We start from the raw sequence: 19,928 nt of genomic DNA on the forward strand, positions 1-19,928 counted from the left end.
ACCTTGAATTCCTTGGAAATTTCTTCCGGCAGTCCTGGTGCTTCAATTACACTCAACACACATTTAAATGGCTCTAGAATCACCTCAATAGCACAAGTAAACTACTCAAATTGAGCTCCTAAACTGAGGTTTCCCCTTTTATACTAAACACTGCATGCCTCTTTAAAATTTTAGACTGCCAACTCACCCACTAAGTGGGATTAGTCCCCTTAATCTCGACAGCTGGCCCACTAGAGTAGGTACTAAGCTGTGATCACCGCTTAACCAATGCAAGACTCACTATCATCTTACCATCGCATGGCACATTCAATGCATATTCCTTGGCCAACGCATAGCTTCAAAGCATCTTGCCCATCGTTTGGCCTAGTGCCATCGCCTGACTTCCCTTGCCCGTGGCCTTTGCTTAAACATTGCATAGCCTCTGCCATGCGTCCAAAGATTCCTTGTGTTGCCTCGCACAACCTACTAGTCAGCACATACATTGATGTCTCTTGTGCCCATCACCTAGGCTGATCACCATCACATGGTCCTACTTGCCCACGCAATTCGTCTGGCCAATGCATGTTGCCTCACCTAGCCAACACACATTGCAGCCCATCACCTAGATATCCTTGCCATGTCATGCATCTTCGACTCTCTAACCTCACATGGTTTTTATTTTCGCATTGCTCATACTTCAACGTATGGCTTCACTCTCGGTCACACTTAGCCTCATGGCCCTTTCATGTGCCTAAATAACCTCCATAAGCATGGCTAACGCACTCTAGGCCACATCCTTCAACACATAGGCTATCAATACATGGCACATCTAACTTCCATACTTAGCCAAAATTCCTTACTAAGTGTCATTCCTACCTTGCTAAGAGAGCCTTGTTCTTCAATAATTAGAACTCTTCGTTATTCTTTATCATCCTCAAGCTTTCCCTACAAACATTACATTAGCTTTTACTTAAGTTAATTAGCATACTAATTATCATACTTAAGTAGGAAAAATAGGGTTCGGGGTTTACAATTCAACTTCTGCAGTAGATAGAGAAACACAATTTTGTTTCTTGCTAAACCATGATATAGGATTGCTTCCAAGGAAGAAACAACCTCCTGAAGTGCTTTTTCTCTCCTTAAAACTCCCTACCTAGTCAGCATCACAATAGCCCACAAGAGAGCTACTAGTGTCAAAGGTATAGAATAACCCGTAATCACTTGTCCCACTAATATACTTTATTATTCTCTTGGCTCCAAGAAGATGGTTTGATATGGGGCAAGATTGATATCTTAGACAGACTCCAACTGCAAAAATTATATCAGGTCTACTAGAAGTGAGGTATAACAAGCTTCTAATGATGCTTCTATGTAAGCTTTCATCAACACAATCTCCATTTGCATCTTTGGACAGCTTAGAGAACATGGGAGTTGGAGTTTGTTTGACTTTTGTCTTTTCAAGTCCAAATTTCTTCACAATGCTTCTAGAATATTTACTTTGTGAAAGAAATATGCCTTCTTCTAGTTGTTTGATTCAGAACCCCAAGAAATAGGTCAGTTCACCTACCATACTCATTTCAAATTCTTTCTTCATTTATTCTACAAAAAGATCAACCATCTTCTGAAGCATCTAACCAAAAACGATATCATTCACATAGATCTTAACAATAATAAAATCTTTGTCATATTTTTTTACAAATAGAGTTTTATCAACTTCTCATCTACTATATCCATTTTCAACAAGAAACTGAGTCAACTATTCGTACCAGGCCCTAGGAGCCTGCTTAAAGCCATAAAGAGCCTTTTTGAGCTTGTACACATGATTAAGGTGAGAGAGATCAATAAACCACTTAAGTTGCTCAATATACACTTCTTCAGTCAAGTACCCATTTAAGAAGGCACTTTTCATTTTCATATGAAATAATTTAAATTTCAGTAAGTACAGATACCCAAAATCAATCTGATAGCTCCGAATCGAGCCACTGGAGAAAATGTTTCATCGAAGTCTACTTCTTTAATCTGAGGATACCCTTGAGTAACTAAAGGAGCTTTTTCTTGGTTACATTTCCACTTTCATCAAATTTGTTCCTAAAAATCCATTTTGTCCCTATAACATTCACATTTTCTCGACAAGGAACAAGAGTCTAGATACCATTCCCCACAAATTGAACGAGCTCCGCCTGCATTGCATTCACCCAACACTCATCAACAAGAGCTTTCTTGACATTCTTTGGCTCGATAGGGAAGAAAAACAGATGTTACTTATCATCTCAAGATAGTTGAATCTATCTTTTCTCTTAGTGGAGATCCTTTCTTCTAAACTTCTGGTAATGTTAGAGGCAAGATGATGTTTACGAACCCTGCTTGAGAGTTGCTTCTTACTAACTTACATGTTCTTCAATTATATCCTCACTATTCTCATTTTGGCATTCAGTGCACTTATCAGATAACTTTGTCTTGGACATTTGAACTGTCAACAGGTAACATGCTATTTTCTTCTTCCTCAGAGACAATATTAGAATGATTCACAACTTCATCAATTACAACATGTATAGATTCCATGACACATCGTATACATTTTTTGTACACGCATTAGGCCCTATTATTTGTGGAATAACCCAAAAATATGTCGTTGTCGGATTTGGAATCCCATTTTCTCCTTGTGTCTCTGTCAACCAAGATATAACACTTGCTATCGAATATATGAAAATATTTGGCATTAGGTTTCCCCCCCTCCATATTTCATAATTCATGCTGAAGAAACCTGGATGCAGAGCTACTCAATTGTGGATGTGACATACAGCATTCAAAGCTTCAACCCAGAAGAGGAAAGACAAATTTTTAGCATGGAGCATGACTTTGGCCATCTCTTGAAGAATCTAATTCTTCCGTTCAACAACTCCATTTTGTTGAGGAGTAATAGAGGGATTTAAATATCATGTACATGAATAGTAATTCATGTATGGATTAGGTGTTTTTATTAATTTTTTTTATATTAAATTAATTGATTAAATTTATTTAATTATTTATTTATTTAAAATAAAATATTTTAAATAAATTTGAATTTAAAAATTCAAATTCATAAATTAATTTTATTTTTATTTTATTTTACTTTATTTGAAAAATAAATTAAATTAAAAAGAAAATTAAATTTGAAAAATGAAAGTGGGTTTTCCCATTTTTCCATTTTTCTAACACCTATTCCACTTAATTAGTGGATGTTTAAGTGTCAAGCTTTCCACTTCTTTATATTACATGACTAATTTGAATAAATACCTAGTTATTTGCTAAAAATCGGACATGCAAAATTGAGAAAGAAAAGGTGAAAAATTCTGAAATTGTTTTCTACTCTCCAACTCTCAAAACCCACACCAATTCCCTCTCAATTTGAGTTCCACAACTAAATCTAAGCCTTGAGGATAGTAGAGAAGACTTTGGTGGTCTACTACTAAGTTTGAAGAAGAAATCAGAGAAGAACCAAGCAAATTGGTGGAATCTACAAATATTGTATACAATAAATCCTATTTCTGGTTTTTTCCTTGAACATGCATGTTTTTCTTTTAAAATTGATGTAATTAGAGTGCTTAGATCCTTAATAGTTTCCGTTTGTTAAATGTCAACTCCATTGGTGTTAACTTTGGGGAGCTGATCGATGGGATGTATATGGATTATAAAATTGTAATTTGATGTGGTCTTAGTGAAGCATACACTATTAATAAGTAATAAACTTGGGAGTATTCCAAGTATCGTATCCCACGAGACTAGATGAAATTCAAATTCTTTTAACAATGCAAACAATGAAACCAATGGTAACCAGTTAAGAAGAATGATGATCGGATTGGGTGTTGTATACAAAAAATCAATTTTAGACCCTTGCTCTAGCACATAACTTGGCAATGAGGGATAATGAAGAACAACAACCATCCTCTAGTCTAGGGCCTGCATTCCACAAGTTCTTGCCTGATAATGCTGCCTATATCAATGGGCAAGGACTTCCTGATGCAATAAAGGATCATGACTCTCTCTAATGAGATAGTAGAGTCGTGGGATGTTGGCATGATCTTGTGCTTAATGAACCAGAGCCATATGGCCAGGTTTTTTCTGATATCACCTAAGCATATTGTAAGTGATATATTCCATTAAGCTCCCCTCACAGCCACCATCCGTAAGGCCTCCTCCATCTGCTCCTAAAAGGAGCATATATCATCGTATAGCTGCCCTCAAGTCCTTTAGTAGGCAGCCAATAAAGCGAGTTAATCTCCTTGGTAGAGAAACCAACCTTTTCACCTCGAACCATGGAGAAGTTCTGCTCATACACCATCCCTAAGTAAAGCTCCCTTACCAGAGAACTGTTGGTAGGCACGTTCCCAATGGTAATGCTCTATGATGGTTGTGATCAATGGCGGGAGAATACTTGAACTGCCAGAGAAATCGTTCTCTAAAAATCTTCCTCTCCTTCGCCACCTCCTCGCCTTCAATGGAGGTGGAAATCACTGGGCGAGAGGCAAGTCCTGCACTTGCAACCTTTGTTCTCGGCCTCTTCTAAACTGAAGACGTGCCACCAGAGGTTGCCTCCTTTTCCCTATAGACGTCGATCTCGTTAACTACATAGAGTTACTCTTTTGGCCTTGATGGGCCCTTTAATCTCAACCACACATTCAGATGATGTGGCATCCTCGTCCTATTTCCTCCCCATTCTCGTTAACCGTTTGATAACCATTTCGTTTTTTTGTTTTTCATTTTGGAAATCAAATCTTTTTTCTCTCTATTTCTTACAATGATTTGCATCTTCGTTAAATACAATGGTTTAACTCTCAGTCATATTCCAAAAACAAAAACAAGCTTTTAAAAACTACTTTTTTATACTTTTCAAAATTTGGCTTAGTTTTTTAAACCATTGGTAAAAAAATAGATAACAAATGAAGAAATTTAAAAGTGGTGTAGTGTCTATAGGCTTAATTTTCACAAACAAAAACCAAAAATCGAGGCTCCATTTGGTAACCATTTCATATTTGTTTTTTGTTTTAGAAAATTAGGCTTATTTTCTCTCGATTTGTTACATCTTTTTTTAAGTAAAATAGTTAAGTTATTAGCCAAATTTCAAAAACAAAAACAACCATTTTTTTAGTTTTTAAAATTTGGCTTGGTTTTGAAAACAGTCCTACAACATAGGCACTAGGCAACAAAAATTGGAAACCAATGGATAGAAATTATAGGCTTAATTTTCAAAAATGAAAAACCAATAATCAAATGGTTACCAAACAAGACCTTAATAATTTGAATACATATGTTACACGGATATTGAATCTTACGTTTTTTTTCTTTTAAATAAAATTAAAGCTTAAGTTATTTCTACTAATTTAGTAATTTAAAATAAATACATATATTACAAGGATATTGAATCTTAGTTTTTTCTTTTAAATAAACTGATCTACTGATTTAGTAATTTGAATATATATGTATGTTACAAGAATTTTTTTTTTTTTTTTTGTAGAGAAACGAAAATTTAAACAACCAAATCATCTACCTCTTCGCCTCCTCATCAAGAATGAGGGGAAGGATATGATCGAGAAAGACCTATTTTCATATCATAGAATGAACAAGATAGGATAACAAAGTTGTAATAGCATGAGTAAATTTGTTCTCCTTTCTAGTTCGTGATAAAAATGAAAAATATAATATTAACAAGGTTCCCGACAAAAATAGTATCACAAATTTCTAGAAGGAGGAGGAGAAAAGATTTATACCAAGCAGTGCATCAGATTTCATCCTCCAACGACAAATTGTGGACAGACCTTCAAAATGGCTTCCACACTTGCTAATAAGCTTGCATTCTCCCAAAATTGGTAGGCATCATGATCACGCACGATCCCCAAATGATAATGCATTTGATTTCACATCTCAAAGAGTAGAGTTGGAGTTGGTCAAATGTGAAAGGTACATTATGAGAAAATTGAATCTCAGGTTATGTTCTCTTCCATCCTCTTCACTGTTTATGATGTGTGTGTGTATTTTTTAATCAGCCTTACTTTTGAGTCTTGGTCATTCTGTTAAAAATGAATATTATACCATCAACTAAAACCAAATTCAAATCCTTTCACGTCCAAGTCTAGGATTCGGAAATCGGATTCGACATTTAATGGTCCCAACATTTCTCTGCATCCCCTACTACCTAACAACGTCATTCTTGCTTGCCTTAAACTGCCTCTAAGAGTTAAGACTGCCTTCATAGACCAACATGAATCCTTTCAGCATGTTTTATCCTTACTCACATGTTTCTTAGGAAAATTTCCAAGAGATGACCCAACATCGAATAACTCCAAGCTAAGCAGGCTTTCTTAACCATATACTTTCATATCCTTAGGATATGTCTCATTCAGATGTGATCTCATTTCACTCGTGTATCCCTCCTAAACTCAAATTCTAGAAAAGTCTAGATTATTTTTTTTAGTAGCATAAGTCGATATTTTTCATATATTTTTGTCTCTTTATTATTGGCTGATAGAAAATTAAGGAAGGGAATTTAATTGAACGAAAGACCAAAATAGATTTGTTTGAATTTTTCAAGTATGAATATTTGAACGTAGTTAATGAGACTCTTAATAAGATTTAATATTTATTTATAAGAATATTTCTTTAAAAAAAATACTGTATTTCGCGAGCTACAAGATTGTTCATTATTTGGTTTTTTAATCCCAACCAAAAGAGATGCCAAAGTTGAGTTGTAAGTTGTTTGTGCTCATTTGTTCCTTCATTTTCATTCATTTATCCTAGAAATAGGAAATTTGAGTAACTTGTTAGTAGAACTTCGATTGGATGATCCCTTCAATAATACATCGTTTAACCAATCTATTGTCTTTAGATCTTTCTAAAAACCAATTAGGGGTTCATTCTCGTGAAATATGGAATATATGGAGAGTTTATGAATACATAAATGTTGCATGTTTCTCATTTACGAATACATTGAGAGAGGAAGACAATCGCACCTTCGTAAGAGTCTCCAAGCGATTGTGCAGCACTTGTTCTCACCCTCGAACAAATCTGTAACGACCCGAGTTCAAGAGGGGTACATGAATGAACCGATATCACATCTGAATGAGAGGAATCCTGAAGACATAAAAGTATGGTTAAGAAAAGCTTAAAACAATTGAAAGTTACTACCTATACCAATAAAGTGCACCTTTCTTTTCGATCGCTCAATCATAAGAACTCCAAAGTTAAGCGTGCTTAGCTTGGAGCAATCCTATCCTATATTGGGTGACACTTCCGAAATTTTCCTAAGGAATGCCAGGGCCATCAGGTATCGAATTCATTAACCTTAGCTTTTGTATGCCTTCACCCAAATCCAAATTGTCACTAATGAATTGAATTTCTTGTCCGAACACATCATCTACAACTCTCATTCAAATGATATTTTGATTAAACACAAGTTTTAGGACAAGAAATATACCATGTACATATAAGATTTTAGAATAATCACTTCATTACAAAGAGAGAAAACATTTCAGCTTCTCTTCTAGTTAAAAAATGTTGGTGTAAGTTAAATATATGGGCAAATTCATTTGAAGTTGAATTTTCTTGATCTTTACCATTATATTATTGACTATTAAATACGATTTTGGTCCTTTTATTTTGAAATTTGTTTAATTTTAGTTCTACATTTTCAAATGTTCCAATTTTTTACCTAAAATTTAGTTTTTTTTTTTTACTTGTTTGTTGTTGATTTTTCAAAAAAAAAGGTGAACCATTATTAATTATTACTATTTTCATATTTTTCTTACATAAAAATTGTATTATTACTATTATTTAATCAATTTCGATAAAAATTAACTTTGAATTACTAGATTTTAGATTTATTAAAAGTACAAAAACCAAATTCAGACATTTGAAAGTATATGAATTAAAATTGAACAAACCTCAAAGTAGTGATAAAAAAAGTCTTTTAACCTTTAATTTTTCTTATCTATGAATTAAAAAGACATCCTAGTACTTTAAATCTTGTTCTAGATTTTTAGATCGAGACTTTAATTTAAGACCACGTTGAATGGTAACCTAACTAATATGAAATGCTCTAATATAATTACGAATGCCAAAAGTTTGATATAAAAAGAAAATTCGGTTAGACAAAGTTTGATACAAATGCTCTAAGCTTCAATGCACATAACACGACCATAGCAAATATCAACATAAATGGTAATGTAATAAATCACCCTATCGACACTAAGTCGAGAACTAGTTATGTAACAAAAAAATGAATGGTTCTAAATCCATCGCCATGGAACCACTTACTTTGAATCAAAACCAACACCGACGAGGTAACCTTCCTTTTTTCTCATAGATGTCACACTTTCAACGACGGATCCACATAGGGGCAGAAGGAGGTATGTGTCCTCACTCAAATTATCGATTTTTGTATTTTTAATATTAAATATGAGTAATCACATATAATATATATAATGAAAGTCATATCACTTTTTATGTTTAATGTGTGACTGCACGTGACCCGCGTTCGAACTTGTTCAACTTCAGTTCGTTTTTTCTATTATTTTTTTTCCTACTCCGAATTAAATGACGTCTATTTATATTAAACTATTTGAAAATAGTAAATAGTTCAAATTTCATTGATTGCTTCTCTAGTCTATGAGTGCACAAATTGAGGCAGCTTCGTGCAAGCCCCAAAGCATTGTTCTTTTTCTTTTTTCTTTTTTTTCCTTACTTTTTAATTTTTACTTTTTACTTTCGGGTATATATTGTCTAGAATTTAGTATCTAATATTTTACATAATTTAATTGAGAAAAGCTTCATTCTATTTTTAAAATAATCGATTTTAATTTTTTTTATTATTTATTTATATACTTGAGGGGATAGTTTTAGAGTTGTTTTCAAATATAGAAAAATGAGTGAGTTATTTACAAATATATGGTGATAGATAATGATAATTTACTATATTCAAAAATATTTTTAACAGTTTTGTAATTTAGAACAATTACTCATAATTTTATAAATTTGGAATACATATAAATATTTACACTTTATAGCAAAAAGTTAAAGTGTTATGTAGTTTTGGAACTTTTTGCTATAAAATGTAAATATTTTTAAATATTTTTTATATTTAAAAAGACCCCTGAATAGTACTAACTTAATATATCAATATATTTAAAATTAGACTTATATGAAGACAACAATATAAGTTTAATCCCCACTTATTGTTAAAAGAAAAGAAAATTTTAAAGTTTTGTCTTTCAATTTTTAAATTTGTATCAAATAGTTCTCTATAGTTTAAATAATTTTTTTTATAGATATTTGAACTTTAAATTTTATATCCATTAAAACTTTCGACTTTAACAATGTCCAATAGATTAATAAGAATTCAATTTTGTATCCAATATGTTTGACATATATATTTTTTAAAAATTTCATTGTTATATGAGAGAAAATTTATTTTATCTCTAATTGAATATGAAAGTTTATTGTATCTAATATATATGTGAATTTTAAAAGACATTAAAAAAGTTGAAAACTTATCCTACACCAAACTAAAACTTTATGTATAACAAAACATTTATTTAAAACAAATTAAAGATTTTTGTAAAGATATTTTTTAATGTGTCTCTATTGCAAATAAGAAAGCGTAGGGATCTATTATACACATTTAAAGTTTAGAGAACATAAAGACAAACAATAAATGACATTTAACTTTATTTTAATTGTACTCCCTGTGACATATATTCTTGGATCTGCCACTGCATACTTCACGATTTCCTAACCAAACAAAGAAATCAAAATTCCAAGTTTAGATATCAACAAACCACTTGAGTTTCATGATCAAGCTTTGATTTCAACTAGCAAAGTCCCTTGATCCACAAGTCCTTTGATCCAAATTTTCAATTAACTTTCGATTGATTCTCTACTTTTGTAGGTTTTGAAAAGGAAACAACCAAGGAGTTTATAATGCATGAAACTCTCTTTCTTTCTTTCTTTCTTTTTTGTAATTCATATATTTTTTATGAAAAAAAATTATGAATGATAAAGAAGGTTAAAAACGTAAATTGAATCAAACTTTTTGCATAAATAATAGTTCATTAGTATACTCATGAAAAAAAAAAAATCAAAGTTTAAGTAATTATATAATTAGACTATGATATAGGATGTGAGGATATACCAACATAATCCCAAACAGTCCCTATGGGTAAAAAAAAATTATCTGAAAATGATATATTTTTAGAAATGTATATTTATTACAAAATTCAAAGATAAAGAGAGAATATCAAAATGTTAAAAATACCCCAAAACGCAGTTAAATTTTAATTATAAAATATTAGTAAATTTTAAGACATTTATAAAATATCAGTTCCATAGCAGCCGAATTCCATAAATCTTTCTAATTTTCTACAACCAAGATTTTTCTCTCCTGCCACACCCATACCATGTGTTATTTTTAACCACGTGAGCTCACCTTCTGTACAGAAGAGATACAGAAAAAGATGAGATACAACATCAATTCAACACAACAATAAGAACTAAATCAAAATTTGATGATGATGCTCAATTATTCTTTTGAAAAATTCGATCAAAATCAAACTTTTCAAATAAACCAATTGAAATAGATGATGCAAAAATGCTACTCGATCGATCATATCAAAAATTTTATTTGATACGAAAGCAGGTCTGTAAAATCTCAATAACATTGGCCAAAGAACACAAACTCCAAATTGTTAAAGCAAAATAGAAGAAATTGTTTTGCATAAACTAATCTTTTCTACTCTTTCCAACTTCAATTTCCCGAAAAATCTATTGAAGCCAGTCGACATAATGTGACCACCACTTTTACGTTCTCGTGGTTCACACGTCTAACTATTATTAAAGTGATAGCTATATTATGCCAACAAGCATTCACTAGCAATGTCTCAAACCTAATCTGAATTTTCTAAATAGGAATTTCCAGACCATGTGGGAGTGGTCCAAGAATTTCATAATTGGAGTGAGCTTTGGGCTTGCTTGACAAGACTGAAACCGATTGCTAGCCCTGCAAAACCCCAATAAAATTAGTTTAGAATCCAAGCATACTCTAAACCTAGTCATATCAATCTCAAAGATGATGCTCAAACTTTTCTAAATGGTAAAAGTAAAAGAAAACAAACCCAGATATGAAAGTTTAATCTATAACAGTTTTGTAGAGTGTATTACAAATGATAAAACAAAAGTAGGTTTCAAAAGATGAATCAATGGAAACAGCCATGTGTTCTAGTGTTTTAAGATAATTCGATACCCACCAAAAAAGATAGTTTGAAGTTCCAACACAATACTGTGGCCAATTTCCTTTTTCCTTGAATCAGAAGATTTATAAATCAAAGGGAGAGAAAAGAAAAGTATACAATTAGGCCTTCGATTTCTTCCCTTTGGCATCGCTCGCCGTCGGTTTTGCTTTGAAGGGTAGAAAAGTCTTTCCACCCAAATATGGTTGTAGAACTTCAGGTACTTCAACCCCATCTTCTTTCTGGTAGTTCTCAAGAATGCAGCAAAGAGTCCTTTCTGTTGCTGTGAGAGTAGAATTCAGCAAATGCACATATTGCTTAGTCTGCTCGTTGCTCTGCAGTTGCATAATTGAAAAAATATAGCAGTTAAACACTGTGAATGAAAAAGGAAAGTTTTATCATAAAAGCAGTGTTTATTTAGTCCTATATACTTCAAAAATTTATAATAACCCCTAAACTTGCAAGGTTGTGTCTATTTAATGCCGCATACTATACAGAGTTTATATCATAAATCCTTCCAACTTTCAAGGTTGCCCATCTAATCCTTGAACTTGAAAAAATTTCTAATAGTTCACTCAACCAATCAAATTTAATCAAATTTCAATTTTGGGTCTAATGGTCTCTGTTGTTAACACTATCAATTAAGTACTTAAACACATTGACAGTATTTTTAAAGTGTTCGGTATTGTTAAGTGTTCGATGCGGAGTTGAATTCGAGGTGGTTTAGATATTTTGTGGCATGAGAATCAAACTTAAATCAGGTTTAGATACTGTGTGGCATAAGCATTAAATTTATAGAGGTATAAAATACAAACGATTAAACACAACCTGGAAAATTCAGGACCAAGCTTATAATTTAACCCAATAACATTTGAAGTTACAAGAATGCCAGAATAATAGACATAAATTAAGTCATAAGAATCAATCGCTCCATATTAGAAACCTGTTAAAACGTACGTTAGCACCACCAGGTTCAACAATCTTTATGCAAATCATATTCTCCAATAATTAAGAAGTCATGAAGAGACTTACCTTTTTCTGACCATATCGGATCTCTAACCTCCTGGACTGATAGTCAGTGCAATTAGAACAGGATACCAACTCCCTGTAAGTCTGAGATGCAGGAAACCATGCTTCTAAGTCATATTTCTTGGCAGCTGCATCATTTAATGCACCAGAAACTATGGCCACAACTTGGTATGGAATATTTAACTGTCAGAACACAAAATCTCACATCAGACAAATTACTACCACATCAGACAAATTACTACCACTGACTTGCTTCTTAATAGAAAACCAAGTTTCCACCGAGAAGAAAATGATGGAATTCAGAAAACAAAAGGGGATACAAAAAGAGACAGCCTAAATACCAATTCTCAAGAATGAAGAGTCCATGTTAAAAGAAGAAAGGATTCCAAGAGCTAATAGATAAGCACCAAATCGAAACCAAAGCTAAAAATACAAAAGGAAAAAGGATCCAACCAAAGAACAAGAACTAATTGAAAATATTTTTAGATATAGAAAAGAAAAATCCTAAAGACCAAGATTAAAATAAAGAGACTGGAAACAAGACAGCCCCTCTAAAAATAACACTTTTCCTCTCCAGCCATGTTTCATAAAATTGCCTAAATATCAGATTGCTAATTTGGAATCACAATTGTTTAACAGAGAAATCACGAATACAAGGTATAGAAGCTACCGTCTTGTAGAAGTCCTCAGAATTTTTAATCATCTCTTCGTGCATGTCCCACGAATCATTGCCATTTGGGCTGGTGATACAGAATTGCTCTACTTTCTCGAATTGGTGGACTCGGAAGATTCCAAGGGTATCTCGGCCATGAGAACCCGCTTCTTTACGGAAGCAAGACGAATATCCAGCATACCTGTATAGTGCATTAATAATAGTGAACTAAAACAAAATGCTTTCATAGGGTGCTGGAGAGTGGACAGGGTTTTTTAGTAAGATGCAGAAACCTTAAAGGCAACTGGGAAGGATGAATCCAATCTTCAAGATGATATGAACAAAGTGGTTGTTCAGCTGTGGCAATTAGATATTTATCATCGCCCTCGCCAGTAACCTAATGAACATCAATGATTTCATGATCATATTTTGGCATGCTTCCACAACAGCCCAAACACAGCAAAAAACTGTTTTACTAATGGAATGAGATCCTTGTTCTGAAATGTAAGACTACAAATAAAAATTTAATTTCCACATAAAGAAAATCATCAAGATTTGTTTGGGATCAAACAGGTATAAAAAGGGATTTTATATCACGTGATTTGAAAAACCATAAATTATCTTTAATTTATTTTGTTAGGAATGAAAAGAAATTGAAATAAATTTGGATAGAATTGTTCAAATGATTACTGGAAATGAAGGAAGAAAAATCCTAGCTAGTATATGAATTAAAATCCTGAAAAATTCAATATATATATATAGATAGATAGATAGATATCAAACAATATTTGAAATCAATATCGTTTTATTTCAAGAAGGAATGATCATTTCGGATCCATTGGGATTTAAATTCCTAAAAATCCTGTTGAAATAGTAATAACAACAGACCTTATAAAGCTCTTCATCAAATTGTGCCAATTGAGCACATTTAGCCATGATATCTTTTCTCATGAAGAAAGGAGTCTGCAGTGCTGTGTAACCCCTTTGCTCCAAAAAGTCAAGGCCATAATTTATCAAAGCTTGGTTCAAACGCACACCAACTCCTTTTAGATAGTAGCCTCTACCTCCTGCTATTTCAGAACCTACATATTTCCATAAAGTTTGAATTAGCATAAGACCCTGATTTTCTGTATCTATATTAAATTTTTAATGGGAATATAGAAGGCCTAAACTGGATGGATTCCAATGCAGTGACAAATGTGAAATTTGGGAATTTCATTTGATGAGATGAAATATATAGCGGAGAACATCCAGAGCTGAAGGAAGATACATAAAACCCTTTCTATTGACTAAAACATTATTCGATCCATTCAATCTATAATTTTTTAACAGAGTAAAGTTTACACCAACTTAGAGCATAAAAACTGTATCTTTTAAACTATTAGAAGAGGGAAATGTCACTGAAAGTTCAGTTGTCCCTTATGATTCACTAATGTCCTAAAGTTCTAATAATCAACAACCACAATAGCCTTATCTTCATGTAGAATCCTAAAGTTCTTATGATTCACTAAAGCTGGATGCTCATTCATCACATTGCTTAGTTTTTATCTCCTTGCTCTAAATGTAAGAGTAGAATGGGAAAGGTTTCAGTGGAATGGTCTTTCCACTCCAAAAGAGTGGGAATGGAAGAAGAGTAGTCATAGAGGAACACAGGGATCCAAAGGTGGGTAACTGGTAAGTTCTGAAACTAGGTACTTCAGCGTGGATAAGAGATTGTTTGGTTGCAGTGACGAGCTTAGGCAGCCCTCAGGGTTTTTGGCCAAGAAGAACGTTAGATTATGCAATTATCTTCTTTAATTCCTCTTGAACACGGGAGGTTGCTTCACTATAGTTTCTTTGGATCATTTGAAGGGAACAAGGTCACGAATTTTCAAGCCGGAACGAGATTTCTAGGCTTCTTCCTTCCTCTGGCTCCGACTCATCAGTTAGGAATTGGATTATTACTGAAGGGTCCCTTTGAATTATTCTCTGGCTTTAAGGAAGGATGTGGGGAACAAGACGTCAAGGGAGACAAGAAGCAAACAGGGGAGGGTGAAGAGTTGGATTCAGGATGGGATTGTGAGTTTCTCTTCAATAGCTCAGTGACAATCTTAGCGGGAAAACACAGGAAAAACTTGAATTGGGAAGTTTTTAAGAAGCTATGATAAATGATGAAATATAAGAAAAGAGAGACCCACACACAGTTTACGGGAAACCCTAGAACAGAGAGAAAAACCACGATACAGACCTTTTTCTTATTATTTTAATTGATACACTAAATACAAGAGAACAGGGTAAATAAATAGACAGTAGATAGCCCTAGGGTAGAAGACAATTACAATAATACCCCTAGGGAAAAAACCCTACTTTCAACACTCCCCTAAAGTTGGTGCATAAATATCAATAAGACCCAACTTGCTAATACAGTAGTCAAAATTTGGTCTAAGTAACCCCTTGGTGAGAACATCTGCCACTTGTTGACTTGAGGGAATATAAGGGATGCAAACGCTCCCATTATCCAGTCTTTCTTTAATGAAGTGTTTGTCGATCTCTACATGTTTGGTTCTGTCATGCTAGATTGGATTATTTGCGATGCTTATTGTTACTTTATTATCACAAAACAACTTCATTGGAAGCTCACTATCTTGGTAAAGATCAAATAGCACCTTCTTCAATCAGATTTCGTCACATATCCCTAAGCTCATCGCCCTGTACTCAACTTCAACGCTACTCCTAGCCACCACTCCTTGTTTCTTACTTCGCCAGGTGACAAGGTTACCCCAGACAAAGGTGCAATACCCAGAGGTTGACTTTCTATCAACGACAGAGCCTACCCAATTAGAATCGATAAATGCTTCAATAGTCCTTTTTTCAGACTTCCTGAACATCAGACCCTTACCAGGAGTCCCCTTTAAGTACCAAAGAATACGCTCAACTGCAGTCATATGCTCCTCATAGGGAGCTTGCATAAATTGGCTTACCACACTTACTGCATATGAAATATCTGGTCTTGTATGGGACAAGTAGATCAACTTTCCAACCAACCTCTGATATCTTTCCTTGTTAAGAGGAACTTTGTTGTTTATAACACCAAGTTTTGCATTATACTCCACGGGTGTGTCAACGGGTTTACACCCAGTCATGCCTCTTTCTTTCAGTAAATCCAGTGTATATTTCCGTTGCGATACTGAAATACCTTCTCTTGATCGAGCCACTTCCATTCCAAGGAAGTATCTCAGCTTACCAAGGTCTTTAATCTCAAATTCTCTGGCCATCTTGTTTTGAGCCTTGTAATTTCACCCTCATCATCACCAGACAGAACAATATCATCAACATACACTATGAGGACTGCAATCTTCCCGAAGTCGGACCTTTTCGTAAACAGTGTATGATCTGAGTGCCCTTGTTTGTATTCCTGTGCTTTAACAAATGTGATGAACCTATCAAACCAAGCCCTTGGAGACTGTTTCAGTCCATATAATGACTCAGTCTACAAACCCTGTGCTTGAACTGACTCTCGAATCCAGGAGGAGGGCTCATATAGACTTTCTCTTCAAGTTCTCCATTCAGGAATGCATTTTTAACATCTAACTGGTGAAGTCGCCAATCTTTCTTTACAGCAATCGACAACAAAACCCGAATAGTGTTGAGCTTGGCCACGGGAGAGAATGTTTCAGAGTAATCAACTCCGTAGGTCTGGATGAAACCTTTAGCAACTAGTCTGGCCTTATATCGGTCAATTGTCCCATCTGATTTGCATTTAACGCTAAACACCTATTTGCATCCAACTGTCTTGTGCCCTTCAGGTAAAGGCACCTGTTCCCACGTCCCATTTTTCTCAAGAGCCCTCATTTCTTCCATAACAGCCGTTTCCCATTCAAAACTCTCCATTGCTTCACGAATACTACTTGGGACCATGATAGTGTCCAAGCTGGTAGTGAGAGCTTTAAATTCGGGAGACAGATTGCTATATGTCATGTAGTTGTGCATAGAGTACTTTGCGCTTGAACGAGTACCTTTCCTCAGTGCTATTGGAAGATCGAGAGAGGCATCATGATTTTCCAACTCTCTAGGTTTCTCAACATGATCAGTCATCTGTATATCAAGGATTTCAGTAGTATCTTCCACTTCCTTATCAAAAACTGGCATTTTTCCTTTACTACTATCATTCTTAGCTGTCTCCTCATCTGTCACATTTTCAGTATTGCCACCTCCTTCATCCTTATCTTCCCTGCACTTGTCAGTCTCCATACATATATCAACATCATTAGTATCAGGAATACACGTACCTGGACTAGATGCAAGGTCTGATTCATGGACCGGAGCCGACTGTTCAACAGGTGGTGTCCCTTCCTTTCTAAGATTCTTCCTATAGTAGGTTATCCATGGAATCTGGTTGGTAGGGAGGACAGGACAGGCTTTTTCAAAACTAGAAGAAGGAATCGGGGCGGATTCCCCTAAAGGGATATCATAGGAGGACCAGTTAGGCTCTTCACTCAAGCTCTCCCCCTGAAGATGACTAACAGGGAAGAAGAGTTGATCTTCAATGAAAGTAATGTCCATGGAGACAAAATACTTACGAGAGAACAGATGATAGCATTTATACCCACTTTAGTGGAGAGGGTACCCAACAAAAACACATTTCTGAGCACGAGGGGTGAATTTTGTGCGATTTGGGCTATGGGAGTGGACAAACGCGATACAGCCAAAGACATGGAGGGGTACATCAGAAATCAGGCAAGTAGTTGGAAAGGATTCTTTGAATAGGTTCGAGGGATTATGAAAGACAAAGACACGAGAGGGCATGCGATTAATGAGGTGAGCAGCAGTAAGAATGGCATCTCCCCACAGATAGGACGAAAGAGTGGCAGACAACATTAAGGACCGGGCAACTTCCACCAAATGACGATTTTTACGCTCAGCTACTCCATTTTGTTGGGGAGTATAAGCACACAAGCTCTGGGGGACAATCCCCTTAGACACAAGAAAGTCATGGAAAGAGGTGTTAAAGAACTCTCGTCCATTATCACTCCTCAGAATCCCAATCTTTGCATGGAACTGGGTTTCAACCATGGTATAAAATTGCTGAAAGATGGAAGACACCTCAAACTTATCAGCAAGTAAGAACACCCAAGTGAGGCGTGTGTGGTCCATCTATGAAGGTGACGAACCAACGTTTACCAGTGGAGGTAGTAGTAGGTGAGGGTCCCCAGACGTCACTATGAATGAGGGAGAAAGGACTGGACGGCTTATAAGAAAAGAGAGAGATAGACGCTATATTAAAATTGCGAAATAAATGCGGAAACAATATTTCATATATTGAAAGTTTGGATGTCCTAAACGATAATGCCATAACATAAGTCATTTTCGAAAGTTAGAAAAATTTAAAGATATAAAACCAGTTCTATGATCTCCCTAGAAGAAGCATCGTCATAAAGGAAGTAGAGTCCCCTATCGTGCCGAGCAGTGCCAATCGTCATCCCGACTTCTGATCCTGAAACACAACGAATCTGTGTGAAAATGGCCTTACAATTCAAATCTCTTGTTCTGATCGATAAAAGATTATATGAGATTTTAGGCACATGAAGTGTATCAGTAGTATAAAACCATCAAAAGGTCATTTCCCTGCAACGCGGGGCAAAGACCGTCTGCAATTCTAATACGCTCATTTCCCTGCGACTTGACAGCATGAAACAAACATTTTGAAGAACTGGTGAATGATCTGTGGCCCCTGAATCTACAATCCAGGGTTCTTGCTATTAATGCTAATAAGGCAAAAGATGGAAATGTACCTGATTGTGCAATGGCACTCACCCAACAGCACTCAAATTGGTCTTATTATCGGCTGAGGGCCGATGTTGTGTATTCTCATTAACCAAGTCACTTACGAGTGCACGCCCAGAGTTTGATTTATCATGTGACTGTCGTCACCTACTGTTTGGGGCCCTGCTGTGCAGCTTCCAACATTGGTCCTTCGTATGCCACGGCTTCTTACAATGCTCACAACAGGTGTGGGCTTTTTATATCACTGTTGGCACTGGAAGCCTTTGTAACAAAGGTTGATGCATCAGTGGAAACAACCACAGGATTGTTCATAGCTGTGACCAATCCTCTCCAGTCGAACCTCTAAACAAACTCTCTGAGAGAGGAGTAGGTCGTTGACCCAATATGCAACTCCGAATATTGTCAAATTTTGGGTTCAATCCAGCCAAAACACATACACCGATCTGCCTCTTCAAGTTTCAAAGTACTGGCCCATCTTGTGCGCAGTTCCAGACAACTCTCGACAAAGGTCCATCTCTGCCAATACACTAATAATTTATTAAAATAAGAAATAACATCCATGGTCCCTTGTTTGCACTCATGGACCTATTTGTGTAACGTGGACAACAAGATGCGTTCTGTCGCTTTGAGTACAAATCCCTGGCTGCCTCCCAGATATCTTTAGCAATTGTTGCATATAGTAGGGTCGGCCAATCTGTGGCTCCATACTATTGATGAGGACAAGACCGTAATAAAGAATCTCTTTCCAGATTCTTTCTTGAGGATCGCTGGGATAGGTTTCGAAATTTCTCCTGTCAGATACCAATTTGTGCCTCTTCTAAGGTCATTCTAATCAACTGGGACCACAGGAGAAATACTTCTCCCCATTCAGTTTTTCTCCTACCAGAAATCCTGCAGTATTTCCCATTCTCTGTGGTGACTGATTGAGGTTTTGGGCCAAAGGCCTTTCCAAATCTGAAATCTGCATTTGAAGATAGGCCAATCTGCATCGGAACATCGTCAGGGTATTGGGCCGAACCACCATGATTTGGTGCGGCTAGAAAGAGCCTTCGACCAGCGACTGGTTGTGAGAGGAACCAGCTGGGTATGCTGGAATGGGGTGTCAACTAGAGAGAAACGATCAGAGGCTGCGGCGCTTGGAAGGTGCGGTGGCGTCAGTCGACAGCTCGGATCCGTTCCTGGGAAACGAGTTTGGACAAAGGCAGATGCGATCGGCTGCGTCGTTCTCTCCTCGGGTCAACTCCTAAAGC

At 35.5% G+C, this 19,928-nt stretch overlaps 1 protein-coding gene across 4 annotated transcripts in view; it reads right to left on the bottom strand.

Moving 5' to 3' along the window:
- Nucleotides 1–10,610: 10,610 nt before the first annotated feature.
- LOC120081759 (serine--tRNA ligase) overlaps nucleotides 10,611–19,928 on the bottom strand; it is an 11,522-nt gene continuing 2,204 nt past the window's right edge. Inside the window, exons 5-10 of one of the 4 annotated variants that reach the window (XM_039036911.1) lie at nucleotides 13,804–13,997; nucleotides 13,209–13,312; nucleotides 12,934–13,117; nucleotides 12,267–12,446; nucleotides 11,376–11,569; nucleotides 10,611–11,005 (exon numbers count right to left, since the gene is read on the bottom strand). In XM_039036911.1, the coding sequence (XP_038892839.1) occupies nucleotides 10,876–11,005; nucleotides 11,376–11,569; nucleotides 12,267–12,446; nucleotides 12,934–13,117; nucleotides 13,209–13,312; nucleotides 13,804–13,997 (986 nt within the window). In that variant the 3' untranslated portion in view covers nucleotides 10,611–10,875. Of the gene's footprint in view, nucleotides 11,006–11,123; nucleotides 11,570–12,266; nucleotides 12,447–12,933; nucleotides 13,118–13,208; nucleotides 13,313–13,803; nucleotides 13,998–19,928 lie in introns of those variants that run through there. The other 3 variants (XM_039036912.1, XR_005482945.1, XM_039036913.1) reach the window with 3 other exon arrangements.

The sequence above is a fragment of the Benincasa hispida genome, chromosome 7 (genome assembly GCF_009727055.1).
Source record: "Benincasa hispida cultivar B227 chromosome 7, ASM972705v1, whole genome shotgun sequence".
Classification (NCBI taxonomy): domain Eukaryota; kingdom Viridiplantae; phylum Streptophyta; class Magnoliopsida; order Cucurbitales; family Cucurbitaceae; genus Benincasa; species Benincasa hispida.